Source organism: Salmo salar, chromosome ssa05, assembly GCF_905237065.1.
Source record: "Salmo salar chromosome ssa05, Ssal_v3.1, whole genome shotgun sequence".
Classification (NCBI taxonomy): domain Eukaryota; kingdom Metazoa; phylum Chordata; class Actinopteri; order Salmoniformes; family Salmonidae; genus Salmo; species Salmo salar.
This window is the reverse complement of record NC_059446.1, coordinates 14,928,512-14,950,522: the sequence shown is the minus strand read 5'-3', so window position 1 is coordinate 14,950,522 and position 22,011 is coordinate 14,928,512. Positions and strand designations below refer to the sequence as shown.

At 43.7% G+C, this 22,011-nt stretch overlaps 1 protein-coding gene across 3 annotated transcripts in view; it reads right to left on the bottom strand.

Moving 5' to 3' along the window:
- The window catches only part of LOC106604262 (actin filament-associated protein 1-like 1), a 158,219-nt gene that overhangs the window by 106,192 nt on the left and 30,016 nt on the right, over positions 1-22,011 (bottom strand). For all 3 annotated transcript variants that reach the window (XM_045717926.1, XM_045717925.1, XM_045717927.1), the window contains exons 3-4: positions 15,573-15,656; positions 15,302-15,402 (exon numbers count right to left, since the gene is read on the bottom strand). In XM_045717926.1, coding sequence (XP_045573882.1) covers positions 15,302-15,402; positions 15,573-15,656 — 185 coding nt within the window. The remainder of the gene's footprint in view (positions 1-15,301; positions 15,403-15,572; positions 15,657-22,011) is intronic.

Below are 22,011 nucleotides of genomic sequence, written 5' to 3'. Positions count from 1 at the left end.
ATGGAGGATCATCACCACTATGGAGGATCATCAACACTATAGAGGATCATCAACACTATGTAGGATCATCAACACTATGGAGGATCATCAACACTATGGAGGATCATCTAACACTATGGAGGATCATCTAACACTATGGAGGATCATCTAACACTATGGAGGATCATTAACACTATGGAGGATCATCTAACACTATGGAGGATCATCAACACTATGGAGGATCATCAACACTTTGGAGGATCATCAACACTATGGAGGATCATCAACACTATGGAGGATCATCAACACTATGGAGGATCATCTAACACTATGGAGGATCACCAACACTATAGAGGATCATCAACACTATGGAGGATCATCAACACTATGGAGGATCATCAACACTATGGAGGATCATCTAACACTATGGAGGATCATCTAACACTATGGAGGATCATCTAACACTATGGAGGATCACCAACACTATGGAGGATCATTAACACTATGGAGGATCATCTAACACTATGGAGGATCATCAACACTATGGAGGATCATCAACACTATGGAGGATCATCAACACTATGGAGGATCATCTAACACTATGGAGGATCATCTAACACTATGGAGGATCATCTAACACTATGGAGGATCACCAACACTATGGAGGATCATCAACACTATGGAGGATCATCTAACACTATGGAGGATCATCAACACTATGGAGGATCATCAACACTATGGAGGATCATCAACACTATGGAGGATCATCTAACACTATGGAGGATCATCTAACACTATGGAGGATCATCAACACTATGGAGGATCATCAACAGTATTGAGGATCAACAACACTATGGAGGATCATCTAACACTATGGAGGATGATCTAACACTATGGAGGATCATCTAACACTATGGAGGATCATCAACACTATGGAGGGTCATCAACACTATGGAGGATCATCAACACTATGGAGGATCATCAACACTATGGAGGATCATCAACACTATGGATGATCATCAACACTATGGAGGATCATCAACACTATGGAGGATCATCAACACTATGGAGGGTCATCAACACTATGGAGGGTCATCAACACTATGGAGGATCATCAACACTATGGAGGATCATCAACACTATGGAGGATCATCAACACTATGGAGGATCATCTAACACTATGGAGGATCATCAACACTTTGGAGGATCATCAACACTATGGAGGATCATCAACACTATGGAGGATCATCAACACTATGGAGGATCATCAACACTATGGAGGATTATCTAACACTATGGAGGATCATCTAACACTATGGAGGATCATCTAACACTATGGAGGATCATCAACACTATGGAGGATCATCAACACTATGGAGGATCATCTAACACTATGGATGATCATCAACACTATGGAGGATCATCAACACTATGGAGGATCATCAACACTATGGAGGATTATCTAACACTATGGAGGATCATCTAACACTATGGAGGATCATCTAACACTATGGAGGATTATCTAACACTATGGAGGATCGCCAACACTATGGAGGATCATCAACACTATGGAGGATCATCTAACACTATGGAGGATCATCTAACACTATGGAGGATCATCAACACTATGGAGGATCATCTAACACTATGGAGGATCATCAACACTATGGAGGATCATCAACACTATGGAGGATCATCAACACTGTGGAGGATCATCTAACACTATGGACGATCATCAACACTATGGAGGATCATCTAACACTATGGAGGATCATCTAACACTATGGAGGATCACCAACAATATGGATGATCATCAACACTATGGAGGATTATCTAACACTATGGAGGATCATCAACACTATGGAGGATCATCAACACTATGGAGGATCATCAACACTATGGAGGATCACCAACACTATGGAGGATCGTCAACACTATGGAGGATCATCTAACACTATGGAGGATCATCAACACTATGGAGGATCATCTAACACTATGGAGGGTCATCTAACACTATGGAGGATCATCTAACACTATGGAGGATCATCTAACACTATGGAGGATCATCAACACTATGGAGGATCATCAACACTATGGAGGATCATCAACACTATGGAGGATCATCAACACTATGGAGGGTTATCTAACACTATGGAGGATCATCTAACACTATGGAGGATCATCTAACACTATGGAGGATCATCAACACTATGGAGGATCATCAACACTATGGAGGATCATCAACACTATGGAGGATCATCAACACTATGGAGGATCATCAACACTATGGAGGATCATCAACACTGTGGAGGATCATCTAACACTATGGAGGATCATCAACAATATGGAGGATCATCTAACACTATGGAGGATCATCTAACACTATGGAGGATCACCAACAATATGGATGATCATCAACACTATGGAGGATTATCTAACACTATGGAGGATCATCAACACTATGGAGGATCATCAACACTATGGAGGATCATCAACACTATGGAGGATCATCAACACTATGGAGGATCACCAACACTATGGAGGATCATCAACACTATGGAGGATCATCTAACACTATGGAGGATCATCAACACTATGGAGGATCATCAACACTATGGAGGATTATCAACACTATGGAGGATCATCAACACTATGGAGGGTTATCTAACACTATGGAGGATCATCTAACACTATGGAGGATCATCTAACACTATGGAGGATCATCAACACTATGGAGGATCATCAACACTATGGAGGATCATCAACACTATGGAGGATCATCAACACTATGGAGGATCATCTAACACTATGGAGGATCATCTAACACTATGGAGGATCATCAACACTTTGGAGGATCATCAACACTATGGAGGATCATCAACACTATGGAGGATCATCACCACTATGGAGGATCATCACCACTATGGAGGATCATCAACACTATAGAGGATCATCAACACTATGGAGGATCATCAACACTATGGAGGATCATCAACACTATGGAGGATCATCTAACACTATGGAGGATCATCTAACACTATGGAGGATCACCAACACTATGGAGGATCATTAACACTATGGAGGATCATCTAACACTATGGAGGATCATCAACACTATGGAGGATCATCAACACTATGGAGGATCATCAACACTATGGAGGATCATCTAACACTATGGAGGATCATCTAACACTATGGAGGATCATCTAACACTATGGAGGATCACCAACATTATGGAGGATCATCAACACTATGGAGGATCATCTAACACTATGGAGGATCATCAACACTATGGAGGATCATCAACACTATGGAGGATCATCAACACTATGGAGGATCATCAACACTATGGAGGATCATCTAACACTATGGAGGATCATCTAACACTATGGAGGATCATCAACACTATTGAGGATCATCAACACTATGGAGGATCATCAACAGTATTGAGGATCATCAACACTATGGAGGATCATCTAACACTATGGAGGATCATCTAACACTATGGAGGATCATCTAACACTATGGAGGATCATCAACACTATGGAGGGTCATCAACACTATGGAGGATCATCAACACTATGGAGGATCATCAACACTATGGAGGATCATCAACACTATGGATGATCATCAACACTATGGAGGATCATCAACACTATGGAGGATCATCAACACTATGGAGGATCATCAACACTATGGAGGGTCATCAACACTATGGAGGGTCATCAACACTATGGAGGATCATCAACACTATGGAGGATCATCAACACTATGGAGGATCATCAACACTATGGAGGATCATCAACACTATGGAGGATCATCAACACTATGGAGGATCATCAACGCTATGGAGGATCATCAACGCTATGGAGGATTATCTAACACTATGGAGATTCATCTAACACTATGGAGGATCATCTAACACTATGGAGGATTATCTAACACTATGGAGGATCATCTAACACTATGGAGGATCATCTAACACTATGGAGGATCGCCAACACTATGGAGGATCATCAACACTATGGAGGATCATCTAACACTATGGAGGATCATCTAACACTGTGGAGGATCATCAACACTATGGAGGATCATCTAACACTATGGAGGATCATCAACACTATGGAGGATCATCAACACTATGGAGGATCATCAACACTGTGGAGGATCATCTAACACTATGGACGATCATCAATACTATGGAGGATCATCTAACACTATGGAGGATCATCTAACACTATGGAGGATCACCAACAATATGGATGATCATCAACACTATGGAGGATTATCTAACACTATGGAGGATCATCAACACTATGGAGGATCATCAACACTATGGAGGATCATCAACACTATGGAGGATCACCAACACTATGGAGGATCGTCAACACTATGGAGGATCATCTAACACTATGGAGGATCATCAACACTATGGAGGATCATCTAACACTATGGAGGATCGCCAACACTATGGAGGATCATCAACACTATGGAGGATCATCTAACACTATGGAGGATCATCTAACACTATGGAGGATCATCAACACTATGGAGGATCATCTAACACTATGGAGGATCATCAACACTATGGAGGATCATCAACACTATGGAGGATGATCAACACTGTGGAGGATCATCTAACACTATGGAGGATCATCAACACTATGGAGGATCATCTAACACTATGGAGGATCATCTAACACTATGGAGGATCACCAACAATATGGATGATCATCAACACTATGGAGGATTATCTAACACTATGGAGGATCATCAACACTATGGAGGATCATCAACACTATGGAGGATCATCAACACTATGGAGGATCATCAACACTATGGAGGATCATCTAACACTATGGAGGATCATCAACACTATGGAGGATCATCAACACTATGGAGGATTATCAACACTATGGAGGGTCATCAACACTATGGAGGGGTATCTAACACTATGGAGGATCATCTAACACTATGGAGGATCATCTAACACTATGGAGGATCATCAACACTATGGAGGATCATCAACACTATGGAGGATCATCAACACTATGGAGGATCATCAACACTATGGAGGATCATCTAACACTATGGAGGATCATCTAACACTATGGAGGATCATCAACACTTTGGAGGATCATCAACACTATGGAGGATCATCAACACTATGGAGAATCATCAACACTATGGAGGATCATCACCACTATGGAGGATCATCAACACTATAGAGGATCATCAACACTATGGAGGATCATCAACACTATGGAGGATCATCAACACTATGGAGGATCATCTAACACTATGGAGGATCATCTAACACTATGGAGGATCATCTAACACTATGGAGGATCATTAACACTATGGAGGATCATCTAACACTATGGAGGATCATCAACACTATGGAGGATCATCAACACTTTGGAGGATCATCAACACTATGGAGGATCATCAACACTATGGAGGATCATCAACACTATGGAGGATCATCTAACACTATGGAGGATCACCAACACTATAGAGGATCATCAACACTATGGAGGATCATCAACACTATGGAGGATCATCAACACTATGGAGGATCATCTAACACTATGGAGGATCATCTAACACTATGGAGGATCATCTAACACTATGGAGGATCACCAACACTATGGAGGATCATCTAACACTATGGAGGATCATCTAACACTATGGAGGATCATCAACACTATGGAGGATCATCTAACACTATGGAGGATCATCTAACACTATGGAGGATCATCTAACACTATGGAGGATCACCAACACTATGGAGGATCATCAACACTATGGAGGATCATCTAACACTATGGAGGATCATCAACACTATGGAGGATCATCAACACTATGGAGGATCATCAACACTATGGAGGATCATCTAACACTATGGAGGATCATCTAACACTATGGAGGATCATCAACACTATTGACGATCATCAACACTATGGAGGATCATCAACAGTATTGAGGATCAACAACACTATGGAGGATCATCTAACACTATGGAGGATGATCTAACACTATGGAGGATCATCTAACACTATGGAGGATCATCAACACTATGGAGGGTCATCAACACTATGGAGGATCATCAACACTATGGAGCATCATCAACACTATGGAGGATCATCAACACTATGGATGATCATCAACACTATGGAGGATCATCAACACTATGGAGGATCATCAACACTATGGAGGGTCATCAACACTATGGAGGGTCATCAACACTATGGAGGATCATCAACACTATGGAGGATCATCAACACTATGGAGGATCATCAACACTATGGAGGATCATCTAACACTATGGAGGATCATCAACACTTTGGAGGATCATCAACACTATGGAGGATCATCAACACTATGGAGGATCATCAACACTATGGAGGATCATCAACACTATGGAGGATTATCTAACACTATGGAGGATCATCTAACACTATGGAGGATCATCTAACACTATGGAGGATCATCAACACTATGGAGGATCATCAACACTATGGAGGATCATCTAACACTATGGAGGATCATCAACACTATGGAGGATCATCAACACTATGGAGGATCATCAACACTATGGAGGATTATCTAACACTATGGAGGATCATCTAACACTATGGAGGATTATCTAACACTATGGAGGATCGCCAACACTATGGAGGATCATCAACACTGTGGAGGATCATCTAACACTATGGAGGATCATCTAACACTATGGAGGATCATCAACACTATGGAGGATCATCTAACACTATGGAGGATCATCAACACTATGGAGGATCATCAACACTATGGAGGATCATCAACACTGTGGAGGATCATCTAACACTATGGACGATCATCAACACTATGAAGGATCATCTAACACTATGGAGGATCATCTAACACTATGGAGGATCACCAACAATATGGATGATCATCAACACTATGGAGGATTATCTAACACTATGGAGGATCATCAACACTATGGAGGATCATCAACACTATGGAGGATCATCAACACTATGGAGGATCACCAACACTATGGAGGATCGTCAACACTATGGAGGATCATCTAACACTATGGAGGATCATCAACACTATGGAGGATCATCTAACACTATGGAGGATCGCCAACACTATGGAGGATCATCAACACTATGGAGGATCATCTAACACTATGGAGGATCATCTAACACTATGGAGGATCATCAACACTATGGAGGATCATCTAACACTATGGAGGATCATCAACACTATGGAGGATCATCAACACTATGGAGGATCATCAACACTATGGAGGATCATCAACACTGTGGAGGATCATCTAACACTATGGAGGATCATCAACACTATGGAGGATCATCTAACACTATGGAGGATCATCTAACACTATGGAGGATCACCAACAATATGGATGATCATCAACACTATGGAGGATCACCAACACTATGGAGGATCGTCAACACTATGGAGGATCATCTAACACTATGGAGGATCATCAACACTATGGAGGATCATCTAACACTATGGAGGATCGCCAACACTATGGAGGATCATCAACACTATGGAGGATCATCTAACACTATGGAGGATCATCTAACACTATGGAGGATCATCAACACTATGGAGGATCATCTAACACTATGGAGGATCATCAACACTATGGAGGATCATCAACACTATGGAGGATCATCAACACTGTGGAGGATCATCTAACACTATGGAGGATCATCAACACTATGGAGGATCATCTAACACTATGGAGGATCATCTAACACTATGGAGGATCACCAACAATATGGATGATCATCAACACTATGGAGGATTATCTAACACTATGGAGGATCATCAACACTATGGAGGATCATCAACACTATGGAGGATCATCAACACTATGGAGGATCACCAACACTATGGAGGATCATCAACACTATGGAGGATCATCTAACACTATGCAGGATCATCAACACTATGGAGGATCATCAACACTATGGAGGATTATCAACACTATGGAGGATCATCAACACTATGGAGGGTTATCTAACACTATGGAGGATCATCTAACACTATGGATGATCATCTAACACTATGGAGGATCATCAACACTATGGAGGATCATCAACACTATGGAGGATCATCAACACTATGGAGGATCATCTAACACTATGGAGGATCATCTAACACTATGGAGGATCATCAACACTTTGGAGGATCATCAACACTATGGAGGATCATCAACACTATGGAGGATCATCAACACTATGGAGGATCATCACCACTATGGAGGATCATCAACACTATAGAGGATCATCAACACTATGGAGGATCATCAACACTATGGAGGATCATCAACACTATGGAGGATCATCTAACACTATGGAGGATCATCTAACACTATGGAGGATCACCAACACTATGGAGGATCATTAACACTATGGAGGATCATCTAACACTATGGAGGATCATCAACACTATGGAGGATCATCAACACTATGGAGGATCATCAACACTATGGAGGATCATCTAACACTATGGAGGATCATCAACACTATGGAGGATCATCAACACTATGGAGGATCATCAACACTATGGAGGATCATCAACACTATGGAGGATCATCAACACTATAGAGGATCATCAACACTATGGAGGATCATCTAACACTATGGAGGATCATCTAACACTATGGAGGATCATCTAACACTATGGAGGATCACCAACACTATGGAGGATCATTAACACTATGGAGGATCATCTAACACTATGGAGGATCATCAACACTAAAGAGGATCATCAACACTATGGAGGATCATCTAACACTATGGAGGATCATCAACACTATGGAGGATCATCAACACTATGGAGGATCATCAACACTATGGAGGATCATCAACACTATGGAGGATCATCTAACACTATGGAGGATCATCTAACACTATGGAGGATCATCAACACTATTGAGGATCATCAACACTATGGAGGATCATCAACAGTATTGAGGATCATCAACACTATGGAGGATCATCTAACACTATGGAGGATCATCTAACACTATAGAGGATCATCTAACACTATGGAGGATCATCAACACTATGGAGGGTCATCAACACTATGGAGGATCATCAACACTATGGAGGATCATCAACACTATGGAGGATCATCAACACTATGGATGATCATCAACACTATGGAGGATCATCAACACTATGGAGGATCATCAACACTATGGAGGATCATCAACACTATGGAGGATCATCAACACTATGGAGGATCATCAACACTATGGAGGATCATCAACACTATGGAGGATCATCAACACTATGGAGGATCATTAACACTATGGAGGATCATCTAACACTATGGAGGATCATCAACACTATGGAGGATCATCAACACTATGGAGGATCATCAACACTATGGAGGATCATAAACACTATGGAGGATCATCAACACTATGGAGGATTATCTAACACTATGGAGGATCATCTAACACTATGGAGGATCATCTAACACTATGGAGGATCATCAACACTATGGAGGATCATCAACACTATGGAGGATCATCAACACTATGGAGGATTATCTAACACAATGGAGGATCATCAACACTATGGAGGATCATCTAACACTATGGAGGATCATCTAACACTATGGAGGATCATCTAACACTATGAATCACCCTTGATCACACATAGGATCATCTAACACTATGGAGGATCATCTAGCACTATGGGGGATCATCTAACACTATGGAGGATCATCACCCACTATGGAGGATCATCTAACACTATGGAGGATTATCAACACTATGGAGGATCACCAACACTATGGAGGATCATCAACACTATGGAGGATCATCTAACACTATGGAGGATCATCAACACTATGGAGGATCATCAACACTATGGAGGATCATCAACACTGTGGAGGATCATCTAACACTATGGACGATCATCAACACTATGGAGGATCATCTAACACTATGGAGGATCATCTAACACTATGGAGGATCACCAACAATATGGATGATCATCAACACTATGGAGGATTATCTAACACTATGGAGGATCATCAACACTATGGAGGATCATCAACACTATGGAGGATCATCAACACTATGGAGGATCACCAACACTATGGAGGATCATCAACACTATGGAGGATCATCTAACACTATGGAGGATCATCAACACTATGGAGGATCATCTAACACTATGGAGGATGGCCAACACTATGGAGGATCATCAACACTATGGAGGATCATCTAACACTATGGAGGATCATCTAACACAATGGAGGATCATCAACACTATGGAGGATCATCTAACACTATGGAGGATCATCAACACTATGGAGGATCATCAACACTGTGGAGGATCATCTAACACTATGGAGGATCATCAACACTATGGAGGATCATCTAACACTATGGAGGATCATCTAACACTATGGAGGATCACCAACAATATGGATGATCATCAACACTATGGAGGATTATCTAACACTATGGAGGATCATCAACACTATGGAGGATCATCAACACTATGGAGGATCATCAACACTATGGAGTATCACCAACACTATGGAGGATCATCAACACTATGGAGGATCATCTAACACTATGGAGGATCGCCAACACTATGGAGGATCATCAACACTATGGAGGATCATCTAACACTATGGAGGATCATCTAACACTATGGAGGATCATCAACACTATGGAGGATCATCTAACACTATGGAGGATCATCAACACTATGGAGGATCATCAACACTATGGAGGTTCATCAACACTGTGGAGGATCATCTAACACTATGGAGGTTCATCAACACTGTGGAGGATCATCTAACACTATGGAGGATCACCAACAATATGGATGATCATCAACACTATGGAGGATTATCTAACACTATGGAGGATCATCAACACTATGGAGGATCATCAACACTATGGAGGATCATCAACACTATGGAGGATCACCAACACTATGGAGGATCATCAACACTATGGAGGATCATCTAACACTATGGAGGATCATCAACACTATTGAGGATCATCAACACTATGGAGGATCATCAACAGTATTGAGGATCATCAACACTATGGAGGATCATCTAACACTATGGAGGATCATCTAACACTATGGAGGATCATCTAACACTATGGAGGATCATCAACACTATGGAGGGTCATCAACACTATGGAGGATCATCAACACTATGGAGGATCATCAACACTATGGAGGATCATCAACACTATGGATGATCATCAACACTATGGAGGATCATCAACACTATGGAGGATCATCAACACTATGGAGGATCATCAACACTATGGAGGGTCAGCAACACTATGGAGGGTCATCAACACTATGGAGGATCATCAACACTATGGAGGATCATCAACACTATGGAGGATCATTAACACTATGGAGGATCATCTAACACTATGGAGGATCATCAACACTATGGAGGATCATCAACACTATGGAGGATCATCAACACTATGGAGGATCATAAACACTATGGAGGATCATCAACACTATGGAGGATTATCTAACACTATGGAGGATCATCTAACACTATGGAGGATCATCTAACACTATGGAGGATCATCAACACTATGGAGGATCATCAACACTATGGAGGATCATCAACACTATGGAGGATTATCTAACACAATGGAGGATCATCAACACTATGGAGGATCATTTAACACTATAGAGGATCATCTAACACTATGGAGGATCATCTAGCACTATGGGGGATCATCTAACACTATGGAGGATCATCACCCACTATGGAGGATCATCTAACACTATGGAGGATTATCAACACTATGGAGGATCACCAACACTATGGAGGATCATCAACACTATGGAGGATCATCTAACACTATGGAGGATCATCAACACTATGGAGGATCATCAACACTGTGGAGGATCATCTAACACTATGGACGATCATCAACACTATGGAGGATCATCTAACACTATGGAGGATCATCTAACACTATGGAGGATCACCAACAATATGGATGATCATCAACACTATGGAGGATTATCTAACACTATGGAGGATCATCAACACTATGGAGGATCATCAACACTATGGAGGATCATCAACACTATGGAGGATCACCAACACTATGGAGGATCATCAACACTATGGAGGATCATCAACACTATGGAGGATCGCCAACACTATGGAGGATCATCAACACTATGGAGGATCATCTAACACTATGGAGGATCATCTAACACTATGGAGGATCATCAACACTATGGAGGATCATCTAACACTATGGAGGATCATCAACACTATGGAGGATCATCAACACTGTGGAGGATCATCTAACACTATGGAGGATCATCAACACTATGGAGGATCATCTAACACTATGGAGGATCATCTAACACTTTGGAGGATCACCAACAATATGGATGATCATCAACACTATGGAGGATTATCTAACACTATGGAGGATCATCAACACTATGGAGGATCATCAACACTATGGAGGATCATCAACACTATGGAGTATCACCAACACTATGGAGGATCATCAACACTATGGAGGATCATCTAACACTATGGAGGATCGCCAACACTATGGAGGATCATCAACACTATGGAGGATCATCTAACACTATGGAGGATCATCTAACACTATGGAGGATCATCAACACTATGGAGGATCATCTAACACTATGGAGGATCATCAACACTATGGAGGATCATCAACACTATGGAGGTTCATCAACACTGTGGAGGATCATCTAACACTATGGAGGATCATCAACACTATGGAGGATCATCTAACACTATGGAGGATCATCTAACACTATGGAGGATCACCAACAATATGGATGATCATCAACACTATGGAGGATTATCTAACACTATGGAGGATCATCAACACTATGGAGGATCATCAACACTATGGAGGATCATCAACACTATGGAGGATCACCAACACTATGGAGGATCATCAACACTATGGAGGATCATCTAACACTATGGAGGATCATCAACACTATGGAGGATCATCAACACTATGGAGGATTATCAACACTATGGAGGATCATCAACACTATGGAGGGTTATCTAACACTATGGAGGATCATCTAACACTATGGAGGATCATCTAACACTATGGAGGATCATCAACACTATGGAGGATCATCAACACTATGGAGGATCATCAACACTATGGATGATCATCAACACTATGGAGGATCATCTAACACTATGGAGGATCATCTAACACTATGGAGGATCATCAACACTTTGGAGGATCATCAACACTATGGAGGATCATCAACACTATGGAGGATCATCAACACTATGGAGGATCATCACCACTATGGAGGATCATCAACACTATAGAGGATCATCAACAGTATGGAGGATCATCAACACTATGGTTCAGGAGTGGGATCATCTAATTCTAGGGGGAATCATCTAACAGCAGACAGAGAGCAGTATGGGGGATCATCTAACTCCTGAAGATAGATCATCAGAGCCAAGCATGTGTGCATAGAAAACTGTATTTCTCTGTATCTCTCTCTCTCTAACTGGTAATAGTTCAGTGGGGAGCTGTAGCAGGTCTCAGAGGAGACTGAGAGAGAGAGAGAGATACAGAGAGAGAGAGAGATACACACACACACAGAGAGAGAGAGAGAGATACACACAGAGAGAGATACAGAGAGAGAGAGAGAGAGAGAGATACACACAGAGAGAGAGAGAGAGAGAGAGAGAGAGAGAGAGAGAGAGAGAGAGAGAGAGAGAGAGAGAGAGAGAGAGAGAGAAGGACCAAGGGAGAGAGAGAGAGAGGGTTTTACAGTCCAGAACCAATTCAATTCATGGGGCTTTATTGGCATGGGAAACATATGTTAACATTGCCAAAGCAAGTGAAGTAGATAATATACAAAAGTGAAATAAACAATAAAAATGAACCGTAAACATTACACTCACAGAATAAAGACATTACAAATGTTATATTATGGATATATACTGTACAGTGTTGTAACAATGTGCAAATGGTTAAAGTACAACAGGGAAAATAAATAAACACAAATATGGGTTGTAAACATGTGTGTTGCCTGTCCTGTTGTCACATCTTTCTTACTGCCATACCTCTCTGTCATCTCCTCTTACTGCCATACCTCTCTGTCATCTCCTCTTACTGCCATACCTCTCTGTCATCTCCTTTTACCTCCATACCTCTCTGTCATCTCCTCTTACTGCCATACCTCTCTGTCATCTCCTTTTACCTCCATACATCTCTGTCATCTCCTCTTACTGCCATACCTCTCTGTCATCTCCTCTTACTGCCATACCTCTCTGTCATGTCCTCTTACTGCCATACCTCTCTGTCATCTCCTCTTACTGCCATACCTCTCTGTCATCTCCTCTTACTGCCATACCTCTCTGTCATCTCCTCTTACTGCCATACCTCTCTGTCATCTCCTCTTACTGCCATACCTATCTGTCATCTCATTTTACTGCCATACCTATCTGTCATCTCCTTTTACCTCCATACCTCTCTGTCATCTACTCTTACTGCCATACCTCTCTGTCATCTCCTCTTACTGCCATACCTCTATGTCATCTCTTACTGCCATACCTCTCTGTCATCTCCTCTTACTACCAAACCTTTCTGTCATCTCCTCTTACTGCCATATCTCTCTGTCATCTCATTTTACTGCCATACCTATCTGTCATCTCCTTTTACTGCCATACCTCTCTGTCATCTCCTCTTACTGCCATACCTCTCTGTCATCTCCTCTTACTGCCATACCTCTCTGTCATCTCCTCTTACTGCCATATCTCTCTGTCATCTCCTCTTACTGCCATACCTCTCTGTCATCTCCTCTTACTGCCATACCTCTCTGTCATCTCCTCTTACTGCCATACCTCTCTGTCATCTCCTCTTACTGCCATACCTTTCTATCATCTCCTCTTACTGCCATACCTCTCTGTTATCTCCTCTTACTGCCATACCTTTCTGTCATCTCCTCTTACTGCCATACCTCTCTGTCATCTCCTCTTACTGCCATACCTCTCTGTCATCTCCTCTTACTGCCATACCTTTCTGTCATATCCTCTTACTGCCATACCTCTCTGTCACCCCCCCCACCCCTTTATATACAGGGTACAGCTTATGCTGCACATGGGCCAGCTATGATTCAATTCCAGAGCGGTCATTGTTGTTGAGTGGTTAGTAGGATACAAATACACTAATTAAGTTTGATAGACACACAGAGAAAACATGAACACACACAGGAACAGTGAATGTGTGTTGTGTGTAGCTGACCTGTTTTAAGGGTGTTGTGTTGTGTCTGTGTGTGTCAGTGTGTGTGTCCTGCTTCTGTTTCTGGTCCTCTGTCATGTCCTTCAGCTCCCCCATGTCACAGTCTGGACAGAGAGGTACAAGACAGTTAAAGAAAAAGTTTGGGATTTCACAACTTGAAGTAAGGTGGCTGCTCAACCTGAAAGTAGTCTATGGACCAGGAGATACTGCTGCAAAACCTTTAATGCCCTGGCTGTTCAAATAAAGTTCATATAGCTCCAAGAACCAAACTCACCAAAGGTCTCGAAGAGGGATTCCACAAAGCCGGTGCCGTGTCTGTAGACTGACGTGTTCATGTACAAGTAGTCTGGTCCTGTCACTGGGGGAAAGAAAACTAAACATATAAACACACTTATGACCAGCTCATGTTGTTAGATCTGTGATGTGTCTGCTCCTACCTGTCTATACCTGTCTGTACAAGACCTGGGTCACTTCATCTGTAAACTGTCTGTCTGCTCCTACCTGTCTATACCTGTCTGTACCAGACCTGGGTCACTTCATCTGTAAACTGTCTGTCTGCTCCTACCTGTCTATACCTGTCTGTACCAGACCTGGGTCACTTCATCTGTATCTGTCTGTCTGCTCCTACCTGTCTATACCTGTCTGTACCAGACCTGGGTCACTTCATCTGTATCTGTTAACTGTCTGTCTGCTCCTACCTGTCTATACCTGTCTGTACCAGACCTGGGTCACTTCATCTGTATCTGTTAACTGTCTGTCTGCTCCTACCTGTCTATACCTGTCTGTACCAGACCTGGGTCACTTCATCTGTATCTGTAAACTGTCTGTCTGCTCCTACCTGTCTATACCTGTCTGTACCAGACCTGGGTCACTTCATCTGTATCTGTAAACTGTCTGTCTGCTCCTACCTGTCTATACCTGTCTGTACAAGACCTGGGTCACTTCATCTGTAAACTGTATGTCTCTTCCTACCTGTCTATACCTGTCTGTACCAGACCTGGGTCACTTCATCTGTAAACTGTCTGTCTGCTCCTACCTGTCTATACCTGTCTGTACCAGACCTGGGTCACTTCATCTGTATCTGTTAACTGTCTGTCTGCTCCTACCTGTCTATACCTGTCTGTACCAGACCTGGGTCACTTCATCTGTATCTGTAAACTGTCTGTCTGCTCCTACCTGTCTATACCTGTCTGTACCAGACCTGGGTCACTTCATCTGTATCTGTTAACTGTCTGTCTGCTCCTACCTGTCTATACCTGTCTGTACCAGACCTGGGTCACTTCATCTGTTAACTGTCTGTCTGCTCCTACCTGTCTATACCTGTCTGTACCAGACCTGGGTCACTTCATCTGTTAACTGTCTGTCTGTTCCTACCTGTCTATACCTGTCTGTACCAGACCTGGGTCACTTCATCTGTATCTGTTAACTGTCTGTCTGCTCCTACCTGTCTATACCTGTCTGTACCAGACCTGGGTCACTTCATCTGTATCTGTTAACTGTCTGTCTTCTCCTACCTGTCTATACCTGTCTGTACCAGACCTGGGTCACTTCATCTGTATCTGTTAACTGTCTGTCTGTTCCTACCTGTCTATACCAGACCTGGGTCACTTCATCTGTTAACTGTCTGTCTGTTCCTACCTGTCTATACCTGTCTGTACCAGACCTGGGTCACTTCATCTGTATCTGTTAACTGTCTGTCTGCTCCTACCTGTCTATACCTGTCTGTTCCAGACCTGGGTCACTTCATCTGTAAACTGTCTGTCTGCTCCTACCTGTCTATACCTGTCTGTTCCAGACCTGGGTCACTTCATCTGTTAACTGTCTGTCTGTTCCTACCTGTCTATACCTGTCTGTACCAGACCTGGGTCACTTCATCTGTATCTGTTAACTGTCTGTCTGCTCCTACCTGTCTATACCTGTCTGTTCCAGACCTGGGTCACTTCATCTGTATCTGTAAACTGTCTGTCTGCTCCTACCTGTCTATACCTGTCTGTTCCAGACCTGGGTCACTTCATCTGTATCTGTTAACTGTCTGTCTTCTCCTACCTGTCTATACCTGTCTGTACCAGACCTGGGTCACTTCATCTGTATCTGTTAACTGTCTGTCTTCTCCTACCTGTCTATACCTGTCTGTACCAGACCTGGGTCACTTCATCTGTATCTGTTAACTGTCTGTCTGTTCCTACCTGTCTATACCTGTCTGTACCAGACCTGGGTCACTTCATCTGTATCTGTTAACTGTCTGTCTGCTCCTACCTGTCTATACCTGTCTGTTCCAGACCTGGGTCACTTCATCTGTAAACTGTCTGTCTGTTCCTACCTGTCTATACCTGTCTGTTCCAGACCTGGGTCACTTCATCTGTATCTGTTAACTGTCTGTCTGCTCCTACCTGTCTATACCTGTCTGTACCAGACCTGGGTCACTTCATCTGTTAACTGTCTGTCTGCTCCTACCTGTCTATACCTGTCTGTACCAGACCTGGGTCACTTCATCTGTATCTGTTAACTGTCTGTCTGTTCCTACCTGTCTATACCTGTCTGTACCAGACCTGGGTCACTTCATCTGTATCTGTTAACTGTCTGTCTGTTCCTACCTGTCTATACCTGTCTGTACCAGACCTGGGTCACTTCATCTGTATCTGTAAACTGTCTGTCTGTTCCTACCTGTCTATACCTGTCTGTACCAGACCTGGGTCACTTCATCTGTATCTGTTAACTGTCTGTCTGCTCCTACCTGTCTATACCTGTCTGTACCAGACCTGGGTCACTTCATCTGTATCTGTTAACTGTCTGTCTGTTCCTACCTGTCTATACCAGACCTGGGTCACTTCATCTGTAAACTGTCTGTCTGCTCCTACCTGTCTATACCTGTCTGTACCAGACCTGGGTCACTTCATCTGTATCTGTAAACTGTCTGTCTGCTCCTACCTGTCTATACCTGTCTGTACCAGACCTGGGTCACTTCATCTGTATCTGTTAACTGTCTGTCTGCTCCTACCTGTCTATACCTGTCTGTACCAGACCTGGGTCACTTCATCTGTATCTGTTAACTGTCTGTCTGTTCCTACCTGTCTATACCTGTCTGTTCCAGACCTGGGTCACTTCATATGTATCTGTAAACTGTCTGTCTGCTCCTACCTGCCTGTACCAGACCTGGGTTCAATTACTATTTGAAATCATTTCAACCATCTATCTGTGCTTGAATGAGTTTGCCTGTACAAACCCCCTTCCATCTGGTACTCTGGCAGACTAAAGCAAATGCAAAAAAGTATTTGAATGATTTCAAAAAGTATTTGAATCCAGGTCTGATCTACAGTATACCTCTGCTTGTCCCCAACCTGTGGAAAGTAGCTGTCTGTCTGTCTGTAGTGTCCTACCTGTGGGCTGTAGTGGTCTGTCTGTCTGTAGTTTCCTACCTGTGGGCTGTAGCTGTCTGTCTGTCTGTAGTGTCCTACCTGTGGGCTGTAGCGGTCTGTCTGTCTGTAGTTTCCTACATGTGGGCTGTAGCTGTGTGTCTGTCTGTAGTTTCCTACCTGTGGGCTGTAGCTGTCTGTCTGTCTGTCTGTAGTTTCCTACCTGTGGGCTGTAGCTGTCTGTCTGTCTGTCTGTCTGTCTGTCTGTCTGTCTGTCTGTCTGTTCACCGGACGTGCTTGTTGCACCCTCGACAACTACTATGATTATTATTATTTGACCATGCTGGTCATTTATGAACATTTTAACATTTTAACATTTTGACCATGTTCTGTTATAATATCCACCCTGCACAGCCAGAAGAGGACTGGCCACCCCTCATAGCCTGGTTCCTCTCTAGGTTTCTTCCTAGGTTTTTGGCCTTTCTAGGGAGTTTTTCCTAGGGAGTTTTTCCTAGCCACCGTGCTTCTTTCACATGCTTTGCTTGCTGTTTGGGGTTTTAGGCTGGGTTTCTGTACAGCACTTTGAGAATATCAGCTGATGTACGAAGGGCTATATAAAAATACATTTGATTTGATTTGATTTGATTTGATTGATTTGAATTTGATTTGATTTGATTTGATTTGATTTGATTTGATTTGATTGATTTGTCTGTCTGTCTGTCTGTCTGTCTGTCTGTCTGTCTGTCTGTCTGTCTGTCTGTCTGTCTGTCTGTAGTGTCCTACCTGTGGGCTGTAGTGGTCTGTCTGTCTGTAGGCTCCTACCTGTGGGCTGTAGCTGTCTGTCTGTCTGTAGTTTCCTACCTGTGGGCTGTAGCTGTCTGTCTGTCTGTCTGTAGTCTCCTACCTGTGGGCTGTAGCTGTCTGTCTGTCTGTAGTTTCCTACCTGTGGGCTGTAGCTGTCTGTCTGTCTGTAGCGTCCTACCTGTGGGCTGTAGTGGTCTGTCTGTCTGTAGTTTCCTACCTGTGGACTGTAGCTGTATGTCTGTCTGTCTGTAGTTTCCTACCTGTGGACTGTAGCTGTCTGTCTGTAGTTTCCTACCTGTGGGCTGTAGCTGTCTGTCTGTAGTGTCCTACCTGTCGGCTGTAGCTGTCTGTCTGTAGTCTCATACCTGTGGGCTGTAGCTGTCTGTCTGTCTGTCTGTAGTGTCCTACCTGTGGGCTGTAGTGGCCTGTCTGTCTGTAGTCTCCTACCTGTGGGCTGTAGCTGTCTGTCTGTCTGTAGTTTCCTACCTGTGGGCTGTAGCTGTCTGTCTGTCTGTCTGTCTGTAGTTTCCTACCTGTGGGCTGTAACTGTCTGTCTGTCTGTAGTGTCCTACCTGAGACTGTAGCTGTCTGTCTGTAGTTTCCTACCTGTGGGCTGTAGCTGTCTGTCTGTCTGTAGTCTCCTACCTGTGGGCTGTAGCTGTCTGTCTGTCTGTAGTTTCCTACCTGTGGGCTGTAGCTGTCTGTCTGCCTGTAGTCTCCTACCTGTGGGCTGTAGCTGTCTTTCTGTCTGGAGTCTGCTACCTGTGGGCTGTAGCTGTCTGTCTGTAGTGTCCTACCTGTGGACTGTAGCTGTCTGTCTGTAGTGTCCTACCTGTGGGCTGTAGCTGTCTGTCTGTCTGTAGTGTCCTACCTGTGGGCTGTAGCTGTCTGTCTGTAGACTCCTACCTGTGGGCTGTCGCTGTCTGTCTGTAGTGTCCTACCTGTGGGCTGTAGCTGTCTGTCTGTAGTCTCCTACCTGTGGGCTGTAGCTGTCTGTCTGTAGTGTCCTACCTGTGGGATGTAGCTGTCTGTCTGTAGTCTCCCACCTGTGGGCTGTAGCTGTCTGTCTGTCTGTAGTGACCTGTGGGCTGTAGCTGTCTGTCTGTCTGTAGTGTCCTACCTGTGGACTGTACCTGTCTGTCTGTAGTGTCCTACCTGTGGGCTGTAGCTGTCTGTCTGTAGTCTCCTACCTGTGGGCTGTAGCTGTCTGTCTGTCTGTAGTTTCCTACCTGTGGGCTGTAGCTGTCTGTCTGTCTGTAGTTTCCTACCTGTGGGCTCTAGCTGTCTGTCTGTCTGTAGTTTCCTACATGTGGGCTGTAGCTGTCTGTCTGTCTGTCTGTATTCTCCTACCTGTGGGCTGTAGCTGTCTGTCTGTCTGTCTGGAGTCTGCTACCTGTGGGCTGTAGCTGTCTGTCTGTCTGTAGTCTCCTACCTGTGGGCTGTAGCTGTCTGTCTGTCTGTAGTTTCCTACCTGTGGGCTGTAGCTGTCTGTCTGTCTGTCTGACTGTAGACTCCTACCTGTGGGCTGTAGCTGTCTGTCTGTCTGTCTGTCTGTAGTTTCCTACCTGTGGGCTGTAACTGTCTGTCTGTCTGTCTGACTGTAGTCTCCTACCTGTGGGCTGTAGCTGTCTGTCTGTCTGTAGTTTCCTACCTGTGGGCTGTAGCTGTCTGTCTGTCTGTAGTGTCCTACCTGTGGGCTGTAGTGGTCTGTCTGTCTGTAGTCTCCTACCTGTGGGCTGTAGCTGTCTGTCTGTCTGTAGTTTCCTACCTGTGGGCTGTAGCTGTCTGTCTGTCTGTAGTGTCCTACCTGTGGGCTGTAGTGGTCTGTCTGTCTGTAGTTTCCTACCTGTGGACTGTAGCTGTATGTCTGTCTGTCTGTAGTGTCCTACCTGTGGACTGTAGCTGTCTGTCTGTAGTGTCCTACCTGTCAGCTGTAGCTGTCTGTCTGTAGTCTTCTACCTGTTGGATGTAGCTGTCTGTCTGTAGTCTGCTACCTGTGGGCTGTAGCTGTCTGTCTGTAGTGTCCTACCTGTTGGATGTAGCTGTCTGTCTGTAGTGTCCTACCTGTGGGCTGTAGTGGTCTGTCTGTCTGTAGTGTCCTACCTGAGGGCTGTAGCTGTCTGTCTGTAGTCTCCTACCTGTTGGATGTAGCTGTCTGTCTGTAGTGTCCTACCTGTGGGCTGTAGTGGTCTGTCTGTCTGTAGTCTCCTACCTGTGGGCTGTAGCTGTCTGTCTGTCTGTAGTTTCCTACCTGTGGGCTGTAGCTGTCTGTCTGTCTGTCTGTCTGTCTGTCTGTCTGTCTGTCTGTCTGTCTGTCTGTCTGTAGTGTCCTACCTGTGGGCTGTAGTGGTCTGTCTGTCTGTAGGCTCCTACCTGTGGGCTGTAGCTGTCTGTCTGTCTGTAGTTTCCTACCTGTGGGCTGTAGCTGTCTGTCTGTCTGTCTGTAGGCTCCTACCTGTGGACTGTAGCTGTATGTCTGTCTGTCTGTAGTTTCCTACCTGTGGGCTGTAGCTGTCTGTCTGTAGTTTCCTACCTGTGGGCTGTAGCTGTCTGTCT